We start from the raw sequence: 18,941 nt of genomic DNA, 5'->3' as shown, positions 1-18,941 counted from the left end.
GTCACTGTTTCAAAAACATTTATTATGGTTAATCAAATCCGGGATTACTAGAAATGGATAACTTTCTAATTGTAAGATTCAATAAAAACAAATTCCAAGCCAGTAAAAATATTTAAAACCTTGGGCTTTAAGCCCTTGAATGTAACCAAAACTAGTTCCTTATCACTATATTATAAAAGAGAGTACATGAATGAGCTCCACTAGTACATGGAGACAAATGAAATCGTTTGAGTTAATACAACATGTGATTCTTAGTACATACAAGTAGTAAGAAAGGTAGTGTCTGCAAAAAATGTATACAGTTTTTTTTCTATATATTTTTCATTCACTTATTGTATAGTATTAGGACCCCAATTATTCAGTTTCCTCATCCATCAAAACCAGATAGGAGAAATCTGGGGTGGTATATGGCCATGCAAAAAATCTACAGAGGCTAAATGTAGGTATACTGATCAAACTATTAAGTCAAATCCAGGACTGGATGGAATAGTTGCATTTGAAGGAGTTCAGCCCACTGATATGAGCAAAGATATCTGAGGAATCAACCATATCATCTTCATCTTTCATAACTACCTGCAGGGTTAAAAAACTATATCAACAAATAGTTGAATAAAAAGCGTCCTGTTAAGTGTTTAATAAATGAATGAACCCTGGAAATCTTACTTCTTCTTCATCATCTTCTTCATGATTGCTACTAGTAGTTCTATTGGTTTCTCCAAAGTCATCATTCTTTGCAAACCTTCCTCTAACTCGAGGTCGGCTATCTGCCAGAGTTTTGCGGCAGGCATACTGCATATTTGGTTGCATCATTAGTTGAACTTGAAAGTATGCAATAACAAGTGGTTGTTTATAAGCAAGGAATACCTTGCATATGCATATGTAACATGATAAGATTTCAATTTTGTTTGATGATGTGGCTGTTTTGAAGATGGGAAGGAGCTTGACTGTACCTTAATTTTCTTGCTGAAGTTTCTTTCATTTCTTTTCTTCATGTATCTATTGATCTTTTCTTTCCTTTGCTCAACAGAAAGTTTTCCAACCTTGAAGGAGGAGTCCTCTAAGTTTGAGATTTCTGGTGTTAGAGTGCCAGAACCACCAGCCCCGGGTACTAGTTGCTGGCTCTCAGTACCAAGTGCCTAGGAAAGAAATTGCAAACAAAATCAGTTACTTTCTTGCTACGCAAAGGAAAATTGATCATCACAAACTGTCATGAAGTGGGTCTTTTCTGATGATGATGTTGTTCGTTATCAATTTTTGTGGAATGTTGTGATTCCTTCCTGCTACTAGCTAGCTCAGATTTTATGCTACTTTTTACAGGTGAGAATGAGATTATAAAAGGGGTTGATATGCTAGCTACTGTATGGATGGATATGGGCATATATTCTATGGGGCATATCAGCTTCTTAGAAATTTGTGGACCGTTATCTTTTGCAGATTTTTCACCTCTTGTAAAGCCACTCTTTATAGTCAAGAACCTTACTGCTGCAACCTTTCAGACTAGAAACCTGAAAGAGCAAGCTAACAACAACAGCTTAGCATCATAAGAAATAAAAAAAAAAAATCCTTGGACAAGGACTTCTTTTTCTCTCGTTACTGAGCATATTGAACGAACCGAACACTTTTCATTAGGATGGTATTGTTAACAAAGGCAATGATGGAGAACTTAACTAAATAGTTTGAAAATCATTCATACCTGAAGGTCTGGAGGGTTAAACACCCGCTGAATTGAATCTGTACAATACATTCTTCCATTTTCTCCTTGGTATTCCAATTCTTGTGTCTGAAGTTCAGAACCAAGAAGAATGTTCCCACCAAATATTCCAGAACTATCAGTTGATAAGGCAGTAGTAAGGGGGCCATGAGGCATGTATGGTGGCATGCCAGGACTGAGATAAGTGCAAGGAGATGAGGGGTTAAGAGGCATATAAGAAGGGACTGAAGATATGCAGTCCTCTTCAAAAACAGAAGGTAATGGAGCCCCCATAAAAGGAGGTGCAACAGCGTCAGTGGGATACTGAGTGAAGCCCTCCACAACCGAACATGCTGCTAGTTGGACCTGATGCTGCACAGAAGAGAAATCAAACTGTTCTTGCTGGGATGAGACTGGGAGAAATGGGGGAACATTGAAAGATGGAGAGAGTGAGAAGTCTATGGAGGCAGAAATGTCATTGTCAATCTCTTCTTGGGAGTCAAAGAAAATAGACAGGTTACTACTGTTGGTTGTGTTGTTGTTGGTGTTGGTGGTGGTAGTGCTAGTTGGGGTGGTGACTGTGTTGCTATTGCTATTCAACTTATTGTCTACATCTACAGTTACAGATATATTTGTTGTGGCATATGAGGAGTTCTCCTCGTAACAACAGTTTGAGCTGGAAGTAACCTCAGAATTCTGCAAAGCCTCTGGAAAAAAATCAGTGTTACAAAGTTCGAAGATTCGAGCACTAAGAGGGCTTGAAATTTCATCCTGCAGCCAGTGATATGAAAAACAATGTAAGCATCATGACTACCAAAAAAACTATTAGACACATATTGATAACATTTTGATAGACCCTTTATAAACAGGTAGAAGACTGATTCTACACCATTTGTTTTCCCTTACGGGGATGGCTGTGTGATCTTATCAGACTCGTTTCTATCAGCAAAAGAGAAATTGGGATCATGCCTATAATGATCAGAGTCTAAACTTTCAAAAGATAATAATATTCTCTTGTTATTATCAGTCTAAACTTTGGTTTATTGCGTGTCTTCATCAAATAGTGAGTAACACGCCTATAAGCATCAGTTATGTTCATCACTACAAGCCCTTTGTCTAGAAATCAACGAAATAAATCAATGTACAATACCCCATCATGAGGAACTCCAAATACAGATTAGGTTGGTTGTGTCCTCTATCAGTTGTGCTTATATTTGGTCATGTACAGATAAATTCTACAAGAGGGTTGGTTTTTTTAGGAAATTGAAAAAGATGGGCATTTATGCCTTAGCGTGACAATGTTACTTGTATGTTTGTAACAAAGAAGGAACCTCATGCCATGCTACGTTGTGTTTGTTTAGTGTATGGAAACTGATTTAATAGGAATTAAATTAAAAGGCACTTAAAAGAACACATAATGCTATATATGTGAAGTGTTCCTCAAGTCTCCTCTCCCCTCTCTAAATGAATAAGAATATCAAAATTGGCAAATAGGCAACCACAGAAAGATATATATTCCACAACAATCGAAAGCTATGTTTAAATGGCTAGCTATCACACTGAAAATCATGTAGAAATTGATATCACTTGCAGTTTACAATGTTGCCCTCAGAAAATGACATCTTTGGTAAATGGCATTGTCTTGGATTGGATAGGATAATATAGAAGAAAAAAAAGGACAAAGACTAATAATTATTGCGGAATCTCTAATACGTTCTTTCTTATTGCTAGTCAATAAGCATTATGCCCCCCCCCCCTCCCCCCCCCAACTCTATAAATTGAGAGAAAATAACCCGTTCCTCCCTGCAAATTGCCAGAGAAGCCTGGAAAAGAATTTGAGAATGGCTTTAATTCTATTAGCACTGGGAAATAATATATCAAACTTGCAAAAAAACATAAAAATAAAACAACCATATATATCATTCATGCATGCATGAAAAAATGGAATCACAAGTGGTCCAATATCACGAGACAATTGTAAACAACTTAGCCTTAGACTTGAATATATTCCTGAGAAAGAGATTCCAAAATGGAAACAAACAAACTTGTAAAGTTTCATGAATTTTGGGTTAAGATCACACCATGTCATGAGTCATGACACAAATTAACTAATTAATTAAGGTAGGCAGAACACATGCATGCATTAACATGGAAGATATGAATGAGACCGCTGGCTGGAGATTATTACAAGGGGAAGTTGCTGTTGTGGTTCGGCCTTTGGTGGCAGTGGCTGATCAAAAACATCCTGCAACATGGTGTGTGTGTGTGTGTATGTATCCCCTTGCACGAGGCAATCAAGGCACCCCAGAAAAGAGCTATATGGAAGTGCAAAATGTGGGAAAATTCACACGTGTGTTGGTGACTAAAAACATGTGCTCAAGGGCACTCCATAGGGAAGGAGGGAGGGAGAGAGAGAGAGAGGGGGGGGAGTTATGAATATGATGATGAGTTAGCTAGGATGATGGAGAGTATGAGGGTGTCAAAGACTGAAAGAATTAGTTATGTTGATATATAGGGCAAAGGGGTTGTCCCTAAAGGCGTCAAGCTGGCGTCAAAGCGAGACACAAGGTGGGCCATTCATTCACTGCAACCCTCTTGGCTCTTGGGTGTTATGCCAATGCCACTCTTCTTGAGTTGGATTTTGGGTTGACCAAGCCTTATACTATTCACAAACTCTCTCTCTTTCTTTCTTTAAATAAATTATATTTTTTTATATACTAATGAATAGTATATTGCAAACAATTAAATTATACTTACTTTTATTTGATTCTCCCTCCACTCACCATTTTTTTTCTTCTTTTGCCCCCATGAAATTTTGGTCTTAAATATTGTCTTTTAACACATTTTTATTTTATTCTTATCTGTCTTTGACTACCTTTTGTTTTTTTTTTCTTTCCCTCAAATACCTTGGTTAATTGGGGACACCCCGTTTCAAGTCAAACTAAAAGTTATAATTCTTGTTTTTATCTTCTATACATGTCTTATCAATTTCGTTTCAAAGTGATTTTATTTTAATTTAATCTATCAATAATACAAAGTAATATTGCTTTAGTTTTTTTTTTATAATACATTAATTTGGTATCGTAACAGTATGAAATGTCATGAGTTTAATATTCTAATCGCATAACATGCCATCACATTAATTCATAATATCACTGTGATACACCCATTTTTCTAATTTTCTCCATATGTAAGAAAAACCTAATTTGACAGCATAATTGATGAACTTAATCAATGAAAAATTGATTAATGACAATAAATTATGATAGTATTGATTTTTTTAAGGAAAAAAATAGAAATTTATTTTGATTCTTATTTTACTTTCCTACATATATTACGAAGGGCTCTTTAATATTTGGGGGAAACTAAATGATGTTATTATGTTTTAATATGATACATTAAATTAATTAGGTTATATATTTAAATTTTAAACGTAAATGTAAAATTATACATAAAACAGGAGATGAGAATTAACTCCGAATTCGTAAGCACTTGTATAGTTGTATCATTCTACATTAGCATCATCTCGGACTGTGGACATATGAAATCAAATTTATTCAAGTTTAAATTTATTGTTTTGATTCATGATTATTTTTTGTTGTTGTTGCGGCAGACTTTGTGATAATTCTGAAGTAGTTAAAGAAATACCATTTTTTTGTACAAATGCCATTTTAATATAACTGAAAATATTAGAATATATTTTATGATATTTCTAATTTTTAATACCTATAATTAAATTATTTTCTTGTTAACTTCAAGTTCAAATCGATTTAAATGATAATTTTTCAGTTTATATACATAAATTATATATCTTCAATATGTAAAATTAAGTTTCATTTAATAGTAAACTGATGAAAGAAACTTTTTCTTTCTGTTAAGGTGTACTTTGGTTAATCGTTGATCTTTCCCTAGCAGGTTAATGAGGTTATAGACGTGTTTTTATAATATATATATAAAGAATAAATAATTTATACAGTTGAAAAGTTTTAACACTGTTATCTAGTTATAAATTATTGTATATGATAAGCTTATTATATAATTTTTATAACGAGTATTTTAAAAGTTGTACCTATTAAGATTTTTATATTGATTGATTAGTATAATTTTTTTTATGCTGACAAAAAATATCAAAAGTTTAACTGAAACGTGAAATATAATTATTTGCTTGTGCACAAATGTTGTATACTAAACCGTCTAAACGTGTTTGTGAATTATATCATAATCCACTAAGAAGTAAGAAATACTCGCAACTTTTGTCGATGCTACGATAATTAAAAGGAAGATAACGTTAATCAAGATTCAACTAATTACTGTCTTTAGCAAATAAAGGAAGTACCAAATTTTCATGTTTTGACAAAATAAAAACTAAAAAAAGCAATCCTTAAAACAGAAAACATAAGATATTAAGATATACGTACGACCGATTATCTTATGGTCATCATGTGCATTGTTCATTTGCTATATAGCAAAAGGTATTAATTCGTTTCTTGAGACATCCCATGCATGTTAACTAAATTAATTTGGTCGTATTTACGTACTTATTATTTTCTTTGCACATGTTCGGCTCTTTTTGGTTTCTCATGTAGAAGCCAAATACCAAATTACCAACTTATGGAGAATAGTCATAAACCAGAAACAGAAGATATCTCCTACTAAGTACTAGCATCTAGAGAATGGCTAAAGATCATTATGAGTGACAACTAAAGCTAATTGGCTAGATTTCATGATATAAGAAATCTACTCTGATATCAAACTAATCACCAACGTTGTTAGTTCTTTGATGAAAATATGAAAATAAATTAATTAAAAAAGAGAGAAAAAAATACAAAGGTAAAATTGTGTTATTTGAAGAGTATTGATGTATTAATATAGTGTTTTAAATAATATTGATAATATAAAGATAAATAAATAAAACAAACAAAAAATCATCCCATACAAAGAAAATTGCTTTTTTTAACTAACAAAAGTTTCTTGTTAATCATATTCAATTAATCAAATTGGACATAATATTCAAACCAACGCATGTTAGAAATGAACTAACTTTTTTGTCAAAAAAAAACAAAATTGAACTAACTTGTGGATTATACATCTCTATTTTTAATTAAAACATTTCTTAAAAAAGAACAAGTTGTTGACTCATCACTAAGAAGTAGCTTAAAAACATCAATCAATAATCATTATTAGTATCCAATCACACAATAAAACTTTTCAGGCTTGAGTTTATGATTTTTCATTATAAAATCGAATTAACTTTTATTATAGCTCAATCCCAAAAATAAATTAATAAACTTTATAAATATATGGATTACAAAATTTAAACACAAGTTGGGGAAATTTTCAAAAGATAATTCGTTTATTTACTTAAAAAATGGAATGAAATATAGTTTATTAAATTTAAAACTTATTGTCCTCTGAAAAATCTTGCAATAGACAATTGTATTATAGTTATTTTTCGAATTTTTTTTTAAAGATTAAGATATAAGCGCTCTATGTGAAATCAGCTGTATTCAAATGCATTTTTAATAATAATCTTTTTAGTTATAATTTTATTTTTATATGGTGCAACAATATTTAACCACCTATAAATAGCACCCAAATTACGTTTTAAGGCCAGAGTTCAGAAATAATTTAAACATACCTGACAAATATAACATTGGTTTTACAATTTTGTAAGAAAATTTTCCTCAGTAACAGAATAAATTATAATTTGCTCAAAAGTTCATCGTCAATAATTTTGGTTTACAGCAGAATGGCAAGCAAAAAATAAAGTAAAAAGAAAATTATGAGCTCATAAGCTGATCAAACATAATTTCATTACACATTGTTAATTACAATCTCGATTCGATAGTTGTACATATTGTTAATTAAGTCATGCAGCCACCCAGTTTCCACCTATAAACAACCACATCCATTTTGAATACATTGCGGGAGCGTAGTGACACTGCTTTACACCATCCACCAAATGACTTGCCTCTAATTTTAGTTTCTCAGGCAAAATTGTAAAACCAATGTTATATTTGTAGCTAGAGTTGTGGTACAAACTTCTCATGTTGTATATACACCTGAACCTGGTCTTTGGTTAATGCCACGGGAAACCAAATATTGCATGTAAAATAGCCTAATTAGCGCTTTATTTTCTTGGTAGTTGAGTGAGTGGATTCCGTACCTCACATTCTACAAAACCTTGTGTTTGGACCATTTGGCCTTCACAAACCCAAACCTTTTAGAAAATGGAATTTCATGCATAAATATACTACCAAGAATTTAGGACATGTCTGACAGTAACGGTACATCAAATTGATCAACCACTAAACTACATCCAAAGAGTAGAAGAAAAATAAAGAGACGCTTCTTTTGGACATCCAAACAAAAGCATCTTAGCCTTGAAAAGGGGAAGGATGTGCAAAACCCCACAACTGCACATAATAAAAATACGGTGAAAAAATCATTAACCAACATGCCATAACTCTATATAAAGAAATAAAGAAATGGTAGTAGAAACAAGCAATGGACAAAGTCAATGCAAGGCATATAATGAACTACAGCAATGAATATGGAGTTATACAATGAAAATCTAACTGCTGATATTTCCTGGCTACCCATCTAGCTTGGGAAAAATTAAAACCCACTTCTGCTTCCAAACTTGGGTATCATGAGTACCCTTTTTCTTACGGAGAAACTGGTTCCAGTACCATTTGTTTTAAAAAAAAATGCTAGTTATCAGAAATATGAAAATTTGCAAATGGTGGCAAGAGATTGGACTCGTGAATTTTACACCATTCATCAAGAAAGGAACTTATGTGCATTGTCCTCCATCATTTTCATGGGGTTGGGACTGAGGAAAGCACAGACAGAATGTAGGGCAAAGGTTTATTTCAATTCATAAGTTTCATGTAGCATTGCATAAACCACAAGAACAAAGAATATTTAGGGAAGGTTCCAGATTGCCAATGTGAAGCAGAACAGGCACAATAGCAAGTTAATGCAAAAAATATTTAAGGATTGAGCAGCAACCAGAAGGGGATGAAAACCACTTTATAATTTGTTGTAACTTGTAAGGTAGAAAACAAATATTAGTAGTAAGAACATTACCTCAACATTCTTCAACTCAAACTCTGGACTGTGAGCTAGACATTTGTTTCCAAATGTGTCAGAAGGTCCACTAGTTCCAGTTAACCTTTTCAACCAAAAGGATACATTCAAGAAGAGATTCCACTAGCGGTACTTCAATTACAATTAAAATGTACTGGAACAAAAGTAAACATCGATATTAAATACTTACAAATCTTCTTCTAAGCATAAAGCATAATTACCCCCACCACCAAGTGCAAGTAGGCCATTCAAACACATGTAGTAGTATCGGTTGACACCTGCACAAAAATATATACAATTGGAATACCACAAGTTCAAATAAACTCAAAAGGAAAAAAGAAACTTCTTGTACCCAGAATAAAGACAATTTAGTTGTTTCAAATATAGAGTAAAGTAGTAAGGATTCCTAATGGTTGCAATTTCCAACCTGCAATTAGCCTAACTCATCAATTGTCAAAACCTCAGACACCAAAACATCCAACATTTCTACTGGCAAATTAATATTCCTTCTTCCTTTCCTTACCTTCTCCCACTATGTGTAAACTGTCAATCCCTATAAGGTCAAAAGGATTAAAACAAATTGACATGCTCATGGGAAAATGCCTTTTTCTTTAAAAAAAAAAAGAAACAATTCAAAAGGTTTTTATGATCCTAAAACATATGATTATCAGTGAAGAGCTCATATTTGTAAAGTACTAATTCTGCAATGATCCAAAGTACAGTGAATAGAGCCATATTTGCAATATATATTTAAAATTGACACTGAATGATGACAATGGTTGATCCCAAACCTTTCTTAATTACTACTTGTAAAAGTATATTGTCTAAAGGTGCAGTTCTCAACTGCATCCTTGGGTAGCTTAGGCAGTTAGGCTAGTCTATGCCAGCTGTCCTTATAACACTTGAGCTTATAAATACTCAGATGTACTCTACAGAAAAGTTGGCCAGAAAAAATCTCTTTTCCTTTTTCTTATTTCTTGAGTTTTCTCTGACTTCTACACTACTTATACTAGAAGAGGACATGCAAGAGGTGATAATGGGCCAGTCAGTCATTGAATAGGATTCATCAATATTATACTACAAAAAAGATTATTCCTATGACAAGCTTACATGATTCCACATCATACAAATCCAGGTCCTAGTGAATATTTATAAATTGCAATACTAAAATTAAGAAAAGATATTTGACCATAAAACACAGGTAAATGTTACTCTTGCTGATATGAACTTGACAATTTGTCCAGTTGTTTACAAGTCAGACAATGCATCAATTGATGAGATTTTCCTTAGTTACAAAAAAAATTGCATTTAAATGATGAGAATCCTTACCAGTAGGTAGAAACAGCCTTGGCTGACCATATATAGTTGTAAAGACAAAAGTTTGGTTTGTTCCCTATCACCACAGTAAAGAAAATGAAATCATACTTCAAGATGAAGAAGTGCCTTCATAAAGAAGCATTATCCATGAAAAAAGAGAGTTTAGATACTTGATATTTTCTCTTTGCTGTAGGTTTCAAGGGACAGTCTAGCAGCCCGCCAAACACAGCACCTTGCATATCTCCCGCAATCTAACAGTTTTGCATAATAGGCAATAATTCATTGTCAACAAAGGAACTACACCTTGATCAGTAACAAGCAAATATCACATGTACACCATAACTGGAAAATAGCTCTGAAAGGTTGACATACCAGCAAACCAGGACAAGAAAGCTCAGCACTCTTGCGAATAAGTGTACGAAGTGATACTCCATGTTTTAACGTACTGCCCTTAATTTAAAGAACAAATGTTGAATCAATATTTCAAAGCAATAGCAAAATACTGTTCAATGCATAAATCAAAACCTACAGAGGAAAGTTACCTATAAAGTAAGACCCATTGGCGTCCTTTCACTATATTAGGGAGGCATATTTCCAAAAATTCATACAATTCAGGAGATATAAACGTAGAGTCATCAGTAAGATTGAGTCGAGACTTCTTTGAAGTATTTGGAGTTTGCTGTTCATTTGCTTCTTCAAAAACCTCAGAACTGCTACTGCTACTGGTCCTTCTAGAGATAGGATCTTCATTAATATTATCATTATCATCTTTCAACAAATCCATGTTAGTACAGTCAACATAATTATCCGATGGAACATCCTGATACTCAAAATTCTCATAATTATATCCAGCAGAAGTTGATTGAATTGGTTTAAGTTCATGTTGATTCTTGTTTGTCTTCGATCCATCAAAGCTGACTGAAGGGATAATGTAAGATAAATATGAAGACAAAGGTTTATCCTCTTGAGAATATGGACTATCCTGCACAAATAAAAACCTCATATCAAAGATAAAAGAAACTGAAAGTAAAAGAAAGGTGATTATTTTTCCACCTGGAATATGTAGAACTGATTAGCACAAGATTCGATGCAGGACATTTGTAATGGAAGCAGAAAGAAGTGTGTTGAAAAAACTCCTCTACACACAACAGAATTACCCACACGTCCAAGGGATCTTAGATGGAACATGCTATAGAATTTTTATTTTTGGCTCTATATATAGAGCTAAATAGCAATACAAAATCCAAATATTATCACATCCTAATCTTTAAAACAAGAAACAAATTCCTAAAAAAATCTCCTTGAATCTTCGTCAGCTCCATTTATTTTGAAATTTGAATTGTTCTCCAACAATTCCTCCCTCAATTAAAATTTCTAAATAACCACCTCATTAGAAAATTTTATCTTCTCAAAGCTTGTCCTTCCAAGTAGCAAAGATTTCTCCAATTTTTCTGCCCTCGCAACACCAAGTGTACCTTGCATCCCCAATTTAAACCAACATACCTATACCCAGGTGATGTCATCTCTCCCAATGAAATGACATTAGTAGTAGCAGAAGGTACAAATCTGACATTTTGAAAAGTTTGAATGATGTTGTTGTGGAGTTTCATTCTCACAGTCTCAATGACTTCAACCTTCATTTTCTCACCATTTCCTAAGTTGAAATGACCAAACTCCCCATTAGTTTTCAAAGTATCGAACATCGCTCGATCTCTACAAATGTGCTTCGAAGCAGGGGAATCCATTATCCATTTTGATTTAGCAACCTCATTAGTAGTTGCCAAATACAAGTCTTCATCTTCAAAGTTTTGGACCACATTTGCCTCAGACTTGTCATCATTTGTCTTCATAACTCAACTTTTTCTAGTCCTCTCGCATTTCAGGACACATTGTTTGCATGACATTTTTCTCCACAATAATAACACTCCACATTACTCCTATCTCGTTTTGGACATCATTGTGACTTTGATATTCCTCTTTGCCCATCTTGTTGTCTCCATGAATGATTCCTCCCTCACTTAGACCGTTGCACAGCTAGTACATGACTTTCATTGTCAATACTTTCATCATTCTCTCATTTTCTCTTAAAGCCATGGTCACCTCATCCCACTTCAACGTTGTCCTCCTTACAAGCAGTGTCTAAACCAAAGGTTTGTAGGACCTTGGTAGTGAAGCCAACAATAACACTGCACGCTCCTCATCGGATATTTTTCATCTACATTCAACAATTGGCATATTAGTTTATTAAAATTGTTGATGTGATCATGGAGATTTTCTCCCATCTCCATTTTGAGTTGATACAACTCCATCTTCAAGCATAACGTGGAGTGTTGTCAAATACAGGTCTCCCACAAGGCTTTCGGTGTTATCTCCTTTAACACATTGCATTGCACTTGATCTTGGGAGCAAGAGCTAATCAAATTGTGCTCACAGTCTTCCTTTGTATTTGAACCCATTCCCTTTCACCTATAACAGTCATTTTTCATCTTCTAAAGCCAGATCACGACCTTGCTACACTAAAAGTCTAAACCAACAACAATATAATACAAAAAAACACAATACCACTTGAGTCAGTTAGGATTATGAATTGAAGACAAAGTAAGAGAGCATCAATTGTAAACCCATGTCACACGAACAAAATTATAACAGGTTAACTTTCCATAATTTTTTGATTGACAAGCTGAGGAGAGTCTGTTTACAGGTCGCATTCCCAAGACAGAAAAACATGAAAGAACAACTAAAAACAAACTTAATCTTATTGAACTCCTTAGGGTGTTGAGTCAAGGACAACATTACTGTTTCTCTATTTGTGCATTGTTCACATAATGACACTGACGATAGCAACAACAAATGCAGCTTTAACAGGAGAGCTTAACTAAAGTACGGAGCTAGATAGACACATAGAAGTTGGAATTCTTCTCCTGGTTTCATTTACTACACATGCCAACAAAATAAGTTATGTGCATAGTCCAGAAAACCAATGTGTAATCTCCAGCACTAGCATCCACTCAATTGGATCTCACAGGTCATACCAGATATATTATGCATGCTTTTGCTACCAAAGACACAGGTGGCAGAATACTAACCGTTACTAATGCGCACATCAAAAGTCACAAAACCATATACTTGGTGACAATTCAGATTAACAACAATATTTAACTTCGAACTGTTAATGAAACGAAGCAACACGATTTTTTTCTACCATGTTTTCTTTGGTTGATTTGATTGGGAAACTCAAAACCACGATGAAACATGATGAAGTCAATCAACCCCAGATTCAGATTTTTGCGCTCACACAGATCAGATCGAACATTAAGGAAAGGTGATCAAAGCTTGAACGAAAGGATAGAATAACAGTGCCCCCACAACAAGCTTAGTTTTTATTTTCTTTTTTTCAATTTAAATAATAGGGAATAAGCAAACGCAGATCATAAAAAAAAAGTGAGAGAGAGAGAGAGAGACCTGGGGAGAGGAGGAGGAGGAGGAGAAGGAGTTGGGAAAGAGATGAGAGAGTTTCTGTGTAACTTTGTCTTTGAAGGAATGCATTTTGAGCTATGAATGCGGCGATTCCATGAAACGAAATCGAAGAGAAAAGGTTTGTAGTGTACGAGAATTGGGAAGGAGTATGAGTCGGTGGTGGCAGAACAGAACAGAACAAATGATGATAAGAATTAAGAAGTCCAAAACGTAAATTAAGCAAAATTGATTGGTTTGACGGAACAAAGATTGTTTTACGTCACTTGACAACGTTAAATTATTTTTCACATTATTTGTTTATTCATATAATGAATATTAATGTTTTTGAATGTTTTCCCTTCTTCTTTATTTATCGCCGCTCAATTTTTTTATTTAAACTGTTAATAGATTATAGATTTTTTTTATTAGAAGCAATCATGCTCTGTAATGACAGAATTTCTTAAACTAGAAGAAGAGGTAAATAAATAAGAAGAGCAAAAGATAAAAGAAGAAAATTCATCATAAAGAATGTTAGAAGAACAAATTCCCAATGTAAATTAGAAGAACAATGTTGTGCCTTGACAATAATCATACAATAAAAGTAAATTTTGATTGATCTAAGGTGCAACCCGATGTTTGTTTGCTACTCCCAAAGTTTATGATGCAACGTGTTGGATCCATGCAGTCAAGCCCAAAAATACGTTGAAGTATCACAACACAGCCAATAAAAAAAAGAAAAAAAAAACAGAATATACAAAAAAAAGGTGATATGAAAGAGAGAATACTTTAAATAATATAAAGAGAGGACTAACAAAGTGTTGTAAATGTAATTAACTATATCCTTTAAAATAACAAATGATAGAAAAAGTAATATTCAAATATTTTATAAAAAAAATATATTTATCTTTATAAAACCATAAAAGGAAAATAGAATATTTATCTAAAAATGGTGAAAGAATGGCATTATCTTTAAAATAATAATCATGGAATGGGGTTAAGTTGTTTAGATAGAAATGCACTAATTTGCATTCTTTGTTACAACCAATGTAGAAAATGAAACTCTTAATCTAAACCAAATACTAAAAACAAACTCTAAAGTGAAGTGCACTGATTAGTTAAGGTGGGGTTTGAGTTTGATGGTCTTTTAATTTGGGCTCTTGTTATTTACACTCTCATTTTTTCGAAGTACACCCTTGTATCCTCATTTTGTCTCTCATTATATCTTTTTTATTAAAGAAGTACACTCTTATTGTTTTCTAAAACTGTATTTTTGAAATTATATATTCCTATTATGGAAATGTATCTTTGGAATTATGATTCATAGTGCTTGAGATATACTTCGAGAATAAGTATATATTTTTTAATAAAATATCATTTAAAAATTAAGATGATTAACAATAAATAAATAAAATAATAAATATTTATCTTATATTTATGTTTGTTAGTCTTATTTTTATCTTATTATTAGTGTTTTTTAAATCTTATCTAAAATCTTATTTTTATTATTCTTTAAACCCTAATTTTAAACTACCTTCACCATATATTCATTATATAATATTGTGTTTCCATCATTATTATACAATATTTTGTATTTTCCTTCATGTGACATTGTATTTCAAGAGACGTTTATCACTAACTTCATATATTATACACCTTAATTACAAAGCAAAACTTTTGGTGATGGTTTCTTTCCATTAAGTGTGTTCATTCATTTTCTAATCAAGTCTGCATCAAATTTAGTGCTACATGAAGTTAGTGATAAACGTACCATGAAATACATTGTCACATGAAGAGAAACGTAAAACATTGTATAATAATGATGAAAATATAGTATTATATAATGAATATATGGTGAAGATAGTTTAAAATTATGATTTAAAGAATAATAAAGATACGATTGAAATAAGATTTTAGATAGGATTTAAAAAACACTAATGATAGAATAAAAATAAAACTAACAAACATGGGTATAAGATAAAACATTTATCATTTTTTCATTTCTCATCAACCATCTTAATTCTTAAGTGATATTTTGATGAAAAATATATACATATTCCAAAAATATATCTCTGAAACTATGAATCATAGTTCTAGAGATACATTTTCAAAATAGGTATATGTAATTTCAGAAATACATCTCTAAAAAACAAAAATGGTGTACTTCTTTAAGAAAAAAGATATAATGAATAATTGAAAGATGGAAAGGGGGTACAGGGGAGTGCTTAGAAAAAAAACAGGGATGTAAATAACGAGTCTTTAGTTTTTCACTCAGGTCCAATTGCATCCTTAGCTTTTGGATGGATCCTACTATATTTAGTTAGTTAGCCCAGTGAGATTTATTTAATGGGAGTTGCTATTGGTCCCCATCTATTTGTTATTGGTCCCTATTAAGGGGCTAACCCCTTTTTTTAATTCCAAATTATCCTTCCCACGAAATTATGATTCTGTTGAATGAAATGTACAATGTAATCTAGATTTCATTGTTAATCATTTTTGCACCTCCTCAACTCAGATTATGTTGTTATTTTTTTAGCATTCCCTTAGCACAACAAAATTGTGATTTGTTGTTATTGTTTTTCACAACACAACGGATTCATGATTCCATTGAGGCAAAAAAAAAAAACAATGAAATTTAGATTCAATTATATTGTTTTTTAAAAAAAATTAAAACAAAAAAAAATTGGAACATTTTTTTTCAGTCCAAAAAGTCTTTTCAAAGTATATTGCACATTGAAAACAAAAATAAAAAAGTAAATAACAGAATCATAATTCCTTTAAATACAAAATGCCAAAAAAAAACAACCAGAGGACGTTCAAAAGGGAAGAAAGGAGGGGTTGGGAAGGAGAAGGGGAGGGTTGGTTTGGGTTGGGCGCAGAGAAGAAGGGAAAGGGGAAGGGGTGCCAAGAAGGTGGGGGGACACGGGTAGAGGCTAATGGTAATTCCCTTGTTTAATTTATGGGAGTATGATATTATGTTTTGTCCCAATGACTCTTGAAAGAAAAATGATTACAATGGCAAAGAAAATGACATATTCAACCTATCACCTCGTGACTAAATTATTAATTTTAGTATACAGTGACGATATCCTTGTTAAATAAACACAAATTATCTTGTTGTATGAGGTCGATTGGATTTATTTGAGGTTAATACATATTATTTCTTTATGAATGGATCATGGGCTCTTTTCTGTAGGTCCAAGAAACCATTACTTGTGTCTTGCTATATTAGAGTTATGTATATGGGCTATGTACATGCTAATATTTCTTTACATATAATATGGCCTATTCACTAAACTAGTTTTGAACAACATCATGACATTAAGCTATATATGATAATACTTCCGTTGCATTTTCAAAATGCAATGCACTGCCAGCGTGTTGGATCTTTGGCTCTTCCATAATTGAAAACCAACTAATGAGTCAGCCAATGCGGCGCCCAATATAAACATGAAACTAAATGCCAACACATATAATTAACTAGTGTTTTGTGCATGGGACATGTGGATATATAAAGCTTTTATATATTATATATAATATGTTAAGCATTTAAATATATTTAGTGTTTTTATTTGGTTTAAGTTAGTAACATTAACTATGTCAAATAATAATTTTTTATAACAAGTCATTGTGACCTTTGTGGCATGCGATATTGTTTTTAAAATAATTCAACTTCCTTTTTTTCTAAATGTTTTGTGCACACACACAGTTATATATACATCAATTTACTGTGGCACATAATTTATAAATTTTATAGCATTATGAAAGTATAAAAAAGAATACTATAATAATTTGACAATACAATGAGTTAGTTTCTCTTTAAGGTGAATACTAATAAATTTGATTTTTCTCAACGAAACTTTTATATACACAAAAGAACATTCCCACTCAAGGAGTATCAATATTGCAAGATTAGATTGATGCTCCCTAAAGCCATAGATTAGAGATGATCATAAGCATTTAGGTTTGTTTCTCCATGTGAATATATGTAACCAATCTATATATGTAACTAATGTAGGACATGTTTGAATAAGCTTTTCTAAAAATATTTTTAGGAGAAAAAAAAAGAAGAAAATGAAATTAGCTTTTCCATATGTCATCTAACTTTTAGAAAAATTATATATAAGAGTTTCTACAAACTTATAGAGAACTCATTTTAGTTTATAAGAAAGTTTATCTCATTTAATTTTTTTTATGTTCTCTTAAAAGTACTTCTAAACAAGATTACCCCAACATACTCTTATTATTATTCCATTTCCTTCAACTAGAGAATCTTAAAATCTTTGATATCTATCAATTTGTTAGGTGGTACCTACCATCCTGTCATCAGTTTTTGTTGCACAAGGAGAAGGCAGCTCAACCCGAATGTGTGTTATGCTTCAAATCCAAAGGAAGTGAACCCTCTAAAGAAGATTCCTCCTCACCCTGCATATTCTGTTTCTTTTTCACTCTAATCACTGATTATTAATTGAAGAGTTTTGTTTTGAAAAAAATTAGATGTACTTTCATAGGTTTGTTATTTAATTAGTAATTCGTATGATAAAATATTGGTATCAAAAGTTAATATATGCACGTTTTCAATCTAAAACCTCAAATCTGATATATGAATAGTTTTGAGACTCAACGCAACGCTTAAACAATAGCACATATTTTTGTCTGAATTCAATTAGAAGTAGAATTGTGCCAGCTCTACCCTTCTAATTTGTCATCTTCTCAAAACCATGATCTTATCTAGCCATATCTCTGGGATGCATGCAGTCTCAAAAACAGCAATATAAAGAAAATAAAATTACCGAATAAAGGACAAAAAATTGCGTAGTGACTAGCTTAGTATGAAAAAAAAATTATATCCCATGCTTTTAATCAAGTTCAAAATATTATCTAAAGTTTAACAATGTTATAAACTTTCTAACCATAATGTTATTTTGTAAATTGTCTTGTTAGGCTCCATGGTGTTAAGAGTAGCACAGGTATATTACGAGCCAACCAGGTTGGCTTTGCAAAGATTAGAATTCATTAGCAATATTCTTAGTAAATATTCCTTTTTCAATTTTTAAGCTTCTCATTTCCTTAACACTTCTTTAGGCACTAAAAAATACTAGTCCCTGCATGTGCCCAAAGCCGTAGTAGTAGTAGAATTAAAAACAAGGTACAAACTTTCTAAGGCGTAGTTGAATTCAAATCAAATCCCACAATGTGCTACGGTCAAACTGCATTTTGTTCTCTCCTACCAAAACCAGATTCCTTTCTCTACATGCACTCCAAAACCATAACCTTCTCTCTAGACGGATGGGGGAATATTTTCTCCCACTACTTTAAACGCCTAATTAATTCAACCACTTTTGTTCTCATTCTCTTCAAATAATAAAAAATTGTTCACCATTTTCAA

At 32.4% G+C, this 18,941-nt stretch overlaps 2 protein-coding genes across 2 annotated transcripts; both read right to left on the bottom strand.

Moving 5' to 3' along the window:
• Window positions 1-55: 55 nt before the first annotated feature.
• Window positions 56-2,842, bottom strand: LOC100813806 (uncharacterized). Its single transcript, XM_041013441.1, has 5 exons — window positions 2,580-2,842; window positions 1,694-2,461; window positions 951-1,136; window positions 664-789; window positions 56-573 (listed from the first exon to the last, which is right to left on the bottom strand). The coding sequence occupies exons 1-5, from the start codon at window positions 2,655-2,657 to the stop codon at window positions 466-468; spliced, it is 1,266 nt and encodes a 421-aa protein (XP_040869375.1). The 5' UTR covers window positions 2,658-2,842; the 3' UTR covers window positions 56-465.
• Window positions 2,843-7,911: 5,069 nt separating this feature from the next.
• LOC100813268 (oxidation resistance protein 1) lies at window positions 7,912-13,809 on the bottom strand. The gene is made up of 8 exons (XM_006606285.4): window positions 13,562-13,809; window positions 10,642-11,081; window positions 10,472-10,544; window positions 10,270-10,350; window positions 10,112-10,175; window positions 8,973-9,060; window positions 8,783-8,867; window positions 7,912-8,106 (listed from the first exon to the last, which is right to left on the bottom strand). The coding sequence occupies exons 1-8, from the start codon at window positions 13,643-13,645 to the stop codon at window positions 8,068-8,070; spliced, it is 954 nt and encodes a 317-aa protein (XP_006606348.1). The 5' UTR covers window positions 13,646-13,809; the 3' UTR covers window positions 7,912-8,067.
• Window positions 13,810-18,941: the final 5,132 nt, after the last annotated feature.

This window comes from Glycine max, chromosome 20 (assembly GCF_000004515.6).
Source record: "Glycine max cultivar Williams 82 chromosome 20, Glycine_max_v4.0, whole genome shotgun sequence".
In the NCBI taxonomy this organism is placed as follows: Eukaryota; Viridiplantae; Streptophyta; class Magnoliopsida; order Fabales; family Fabaceae; genus Glycine; species Glycine max.
This window is presented reverse-complemented; position numbering and strand designations above follow the sequence as displayed.

Excerpts from the sequence above, each read along its gene's own strand:
- LOC100813806 (XM_041013441.1), bottom strand. The coding sequence starts at position 2,657 with ATGATCCCAATTTCTCTTTTGCTGATAGAAACGAGTCTGATAAGATCA. Across the intron at positions 2,462-2,579 it reads CCCGTAAGGGAAAACAAATG|GATGAAATTTCAAGCCCTCT; the intron begins GTGTAGAATCAG and ends CACTGGCTGCAG. Across the intron at positions 1,137-1,693 it reads TTAACCCTCCAGACCTTCAG|GCACTTGGTACTGAGAGCCA; the intron begins GTATGAATGATT and ends TTTCTTTCCTAG.
- LOC100813268 (XM_006606285.4), bottom strand. The coding sequence starts at position 13,645 with ATGCATTCCTTCAAAGACAAAGTTACACAGAAACTCTCTCATCTCTTT. Across the intron at positions 9,061-10,111 it reads AAGGCTGTTTCTACCTACTG|GTGTCAACCGATACTACTAC; the intron begins GTAAGGATTCTC and ends ATTTTTGTGCAG. Across the intron at positions 8,107-8,782 it reads TTGAGTTGAAGAATGTTGAG|TTGTGGGGTTTTGCACATCC; the intron begins GTAATGTTCTTA and ends TATTATGTGCAG.